Source organism: Lolium rigidum, chromosome 6 (assembly GCF_022539505.1).
Source record: "Lolium rigidum isolate FL_2022 chromosome 6, APGP_CSIRO_Lrig_0.1, whole genome shotgun sequence".
In the NCBI taxonomy this organism is placed as follows: domain Eukaryota; kingdom Viridiplantae; phylum Streptophyta; class Magnoliopsida; order Poales; family Poaceae; genus Lolium; species Lolium rigidum.
Window position 1 is genome coordinate 286358673 of NC_061513.1, and position 5298 is coordinate 286363970.

Sequence of the window (5298 nt, forward strand, 5' to 3'; positions counted from 1 at the left end):
CTACCTTTTTCAAGAGCAAGCTAGTGTTGATCTGCATATATATCGAGCTAGGCAGAATTAATGGTGCATTACAAGCTCGACGAGGTTAGCTAGGTCGGAATTAGGTCATGAAGAAGCCCATGCCCGTTCGTCGTTCCGGCGGCGTCGGCGTGGTACCTCTGCCGCTCGTCTTCTGCTTAGCATATGTGCTGGGCTGGATGTCCAGCACCAGCTTCCAGAATCTCTACATTCAAAACATCTTGTCAGCACCAACACCATCACCGCTGCCGCCAGAGACAGTACCTTGTATCCTGCCACCAACGCCTCCTTCCCAGCCGCCGCCGCCGCCTGCACCGTCGACGACGCCATTGGAGGGAAGGCGCATGGCGTTCACGGACTTCCTGGCGCCTAGCGCCGGCGTCATGCACAACATGACCGACGAGGAGCTGCTCTGGAGGGCGTCCATGGCGCCGAGGATGAAAAGCCAGCCGAAGCACGTCATCGCGCCCAAGATCGCATTCCTGTTCCTGGTGAGGGGTGACCTGCCGCTGCGCCCTCTGTGGGACAAGTTCTTTGAGGGGCACGAGGAGCTCTACTCCATCTACGTGCACGCGAGCCCTGACTATGCTGGCTCGCCGCCGCCGGAGTCTCCGTTCTACGGCCGCATGATTCCAAGCCAGGTACCTACCTACATGATTTTTGGTTTCGCTAAATCTAAGTCGTCTGAATTAGTCGATTTCTGAAGAAAACATTTTACGATGCTAGAGAACAATGTGGGGAAACATCAACCTCCTCGACGCGGAGCGGCGCCTCCTGGGAAACGCGCTGCTGGACCTCTCGAACGCACACTTCGCGCTCTTCTCGGAGTCGTGCATCCCCCTCATCGACCTCCCCACCGCGCACGCCTACATCACCGGCGCCGGCACCAACTTCGTCGACAGCGTCGACCGCCGGGACAGCCGCGTGCGCCACAGGCCCTACTTCGCCGAGCACAACATCAGCCTCGCGCAGTGGCGCAAGGGCGACCAGTGGTTCGTGATGGACCGCGAGTTTGCCCTCGAGGTCATCTCCGACGAGACCTACTACGGCCCCGTGTTCCGGGACGGCAAGCACGGGGTCGGCCACATGGAGGAGCACTACATCCCGACGCTGCTGAATGTGCTGGGCCTGGGCGACCGCAACTCGAACCGGCCGCTCATGTACTCGGACTGGCGGCACGCGCAAGGGCCGCACCCGAAGAGCCACAACGGCACCGATGTGACGGAGGATTACATCAGGGAGATGAGGCGAGGATTGTCCAGCTGGAACTGCAGCTACAACGGCGGGGTGCCGGAGCTCTGCGCCTTGTTCGCCCGCAAGTTCAAGCCGGACACGCTCGAGCCCTTGCTAGAATTGGCTCCCAAGGTTATGGGCTTTGGCTAATCCAGATGCCGGTTTTGTGACTCTCCTCAGTCTCCTGTGATTTGATTCTCGCGTGCGGATGCCCGATCAAGTTGGTGAAAGAACCGTGATAGATATGTGTATGTTCAATAATCTTAATTTTTTTTAGCATACCCCAGTCGTTTAGCATTGACCGGTAGTTGAACACGATCTACTATTTTATCATCAATAATGCTACACTTACGGACAGCATGCTTAAGAAGAAAAATCCTTTACAAAATTAACCAATGTATAGCTGTCACTACTGGAAAATTTTCCACTGCCCATGTATGTCTGGCTCTTTGCCGTGTGTATTTACGCTTGCAACACGGCAAAGATTAACTTTGCCGAGTGTAGGCCGAAAAATGCTCGGCAAAGAGGCACCATTTGGCAAAATTCAAAAATAACACGGGAAAGAGATGATATTCGACAATATCCTCGAGAAATGGTCGGCAGTAAAAGCTTGTAAAATACAAACGGCAAAGACTAACTACATGGAAAATTATTGGACACGCCGCTACCACGGTAGCACCAAACGGCACAGTGACGGGGGTACCCCTTCAACGTGTGTGTTTTTAAGACTGCTCATAGTGAGGATAACTTAAGTAGTAACATAGAGGCCAGCTCAGCAGATTTGCCTATTTGGCAGTGAGTTAAGGAGGAAAGAGAAGAATGAAGTAACTTAGCTGGTTACCGTAACATAGTGTGCGCTACGAGGCGTCTTCAATGCTAATCCCATCCCGTGCGGTGCCTCCACAAGAAAACCCCCCAAATTTCACAGCTGGCAACCAGGACTACCTTCGTTCATCTCCCTCCCTGCCGCCTCCATCTCCTTACCTGTTGTCTTCGTCTCGGCGGCCAGCGGCGTATTCAGCCACATTCTCGCTGAGCTCTCCGTCTTACCGGAAAAATGATTTGATTGAGCATATTTGGGAAAATTTTTAGGCCACGATAGATCATTTGCGTGTCTCTATCCATGTATTGCTAAATATTATTTATATATTTTAATAATATTTATTGCACCTTTTTTCATGTATTCATCCGTATGTACAAACAAACAAATTCTAAATTGATACATGCCACAAATAGATCACAATGTTCAATGAGTACAGTATAGTAAATCCTACATAGTAATAAATGAGTGCTTATATGTTACTAGTACCTATATGACACTACCCACTATGAAAGTAGTAACTAAGACTAGTAACATGGTGGATGTTACTAGTTTTAGTTACTCCCACTATAACTAGTCTAACATTTAGTCGGCAAAATCTGCTACTTATTGATTGGTCCAAATCTGCGTCACGCGGGTTACGCCTCCCAACCGTTTGACAATAGAGGATCATAGAGATCCAACGGCGTGCATCGCCACAACCTTTTAGGTCGCAAGCTACCGCACGCTTCTTTTCCTCCTCCATCGCTCCTAGTTCCAATAAAAAAGCCACCTAGACGTTTCACATACTCCTCTTTTACATATAAATATGAAAGTATTTTGAATATATAGTCAAACTATGGGTACATTTGCAAAAACAATTCACCTAACTTGCTTTGAAATATCTTACATACAATATATAAATATATTAAAACCGATAAAGTATCTATATACTTTTGTATGGTACAGTACTAAACATGGATATAACTACATCCACGAGTATGAAATATTAATGTTACAAAACTTATATAAGGTGGCATGTATTTTGTTTCTTAATTGTCTTATATTGGAGAGCACTTAGTTTAAATAATATTTTAGTTCCGATTTATAAAACTAATGGAACTTGTATCGTAAAGTAAGGTTTAAATTTAGCACAATATAATATGTCCGGAGAACATAAAAAACCGAGTTTATAAGCAAGAGGTAGTTTAGTATAAATAGTTATATTTACTTCCACACGCAGGTGATCCTACAAAATGCATGAACATATCATACCTCTTTGCGCACGCCTCTTCAATGGGGTTTTCCTACTAGATGAGGATGCAAGATCGCGGAGACCCTCCCATGTTCCAATCATGTTTTTAAGGACAAAAGATGTCACCGCTAAGGGCCGCCCCCATCGGAGGAGCTGCAAGAGCTCTTCTTACATTGCTCCGTCAAGACCGCTCGAGCCCTTGCGCGAGTTGGCTCCCAAGGTTATGGGCTTCGGCCAGGCCCATCGGTGGCCATGTTCGAGGTGAAAGCTCGAATAAGGTCCCCCAAAATCCCGAGGCCCCCAAATTTATAATGTTAGATCAATCCTCGAAGGGTGCAAGCAATATTTTACTCGTGACCTAGCTGCCATGGCCTGGCCCAGTTCTTTTCGGCTTAGGCTTCTGCAGAAACAACTTAAGCTTAGCTGCCACGGAGAAACTGTTGTGGAAATAAGCTCGTGAGAAATTACATTCCAGTTCTTTTCAGCTTATGTTGTCTGGCTTATTTTTAGGGTTTTTTCCTTAACCCAAACAGTCCACTCGATCATGACGAATATCGTTGTATATTTCTCACCAACGCAATCTCTCGGAGTTAGAGCTTGCAACCAGCTAGCATCTTAATATTTGTCATGTTCACGTACTCACGTACGCCATGTTTATACCAAGGCTTTGACTTCACTATCGTGGTGTTCCGGCAAGACTTCATTCCGGCAGGACTTCACTATCATGTTCCAGCAGCATCACCTTGAGGAGCGCTTGCACCGGGCCGAGCTGCTGAATCCGCTACCGCAGTGCTATTCCGGCCGTCCGCGAGTGCCATGACAAATTGACAATGTATGCACGTAGCATACTCGTAGTACTCGTACCATGCGCACCATGGCCAATTGGCCTGCACCAGCATCCTCGTGTCGTCCGGGCACGTTGGCTATGGGAGAGCACGGTCACGCATGACAACTTTCTGTCAGCCAGATTGCTAGCCGAAGAGATGGAAAGGAGAACCATCATGAGGGCGTCGGCACTCATCGAACAGAATAGAGTAGTGGACTTTGATCCGTTCGGTGGCATGTTGAACGTAATAACGTTTCGTTGTGAGGGTAGCATGGGCAATCAGAGATTTCACTTACCGCATAAGCTCGGGAAGCCTCAGGAAGCTGGTCTCCCCCCGCTTCTCTCAACTACACAGGGATCAGCGGTGGCTGAAAAATCCCACGGTATGATTGCTGCACCCCCATGGGGCTCTCACAGGCGTTTGGATTTTTGGCCGTTCGATCGAGGTGACGTGGCGCGATCTCGGCCGGCCGTTCGTCCAGGGCGCTGAGGCCCTCCCACAAACCCACTTTTTATCCATGGGTCACTAAAAGCCCATCCCGGCCCGGCGCAAATAGGGGAGAGAGCACGCAACCCCGGCCAATCCCTTCGCTCGTTCTTCTCCCCTCCGCCTCCGCCTCGCGCCCCCCAGCCATGCCGCCCCCGCCGCCGCCTCCCCTCACAGATCCCCTATCGCATCGCCCCACCCGGCCCCCTCTCGCATCTCAACTCCTCCACCAATCCCCTATCGCATCGCCCCACCCGGCCCCCTCTCGCATCTCACCTATCCGGCTATCCATCCTCTCCTCTCTCTCGAGCCGCCGCCGCTCTCTCCGGCTCTCTCCACCAAGATGGCGCCGTGTTGTGCCTTCCCTCTCTCTCGGAGGATGCCCGGCGGAAGCAGCAGTTCGGCGCCGCGCCGCGCCCACACGAGGTGGCTAGATCATCACCATCCTCCACCCTGCTCCACACTCGCGTCTAGGGTTCGTCATGGGGCTTCCCTTCAGGGGTTTCCACGCCAAAGAATCAGCAGAGGAGGAGGAAGAGGTGCCGGGGTGAGGGCCCAGTAGCGCGAGGACTCACCGAGGCCGCCGGCTACCGAGGCGGCACAAATGGCATCGAGGTCGCCGGCGATAGACGCTGGCAAGCAGCAATAAAATGGGTCGTCATCGCTTCCAAACCCGCTTG

General features: G+C 50.8%; 1 protein-coding gene across 1 annotated transcript; it reads left to right on the plus strand.

Moving 5' to 3' along the window:
• Nucleotides 1–362: 362 nt before the first annotated feature.
• LOC124664301 (glycosyltransferase BC10-like) lies at nucleotides 363–1401 on the plus strand. Its single transcript, XM_047201853.1, has 2 exons — nucleotides 363–659; nucleotides 745–1401. Exons 1-2 carry the CDS (start codon nucleotides 363–365, stop codon nucleotides 1399–1401), a joined length of 954 nt encoding a protein of 317 aa, XP_047057809.1.
• Nucleotides 1402–5298: the final 3897 nt, after the last annotated feature.

Excerpts from the sequence above, each read along its gene's own strand:
- LOC124664301 (XM_047201853.1), top strand. The coding sequence starts at position 363 with ATGGCGTTCACGGACTTCCTGGCGCCTAGCGCCGGCGTCATGCACAAC. Across the intron at positions 660-744 it reads GCCGCATGATTCCAAGCCAG|AGAACAATGTGGGGAAACAT; the intron begins GTACCTACCTAC and ends TTACGATGCTAG.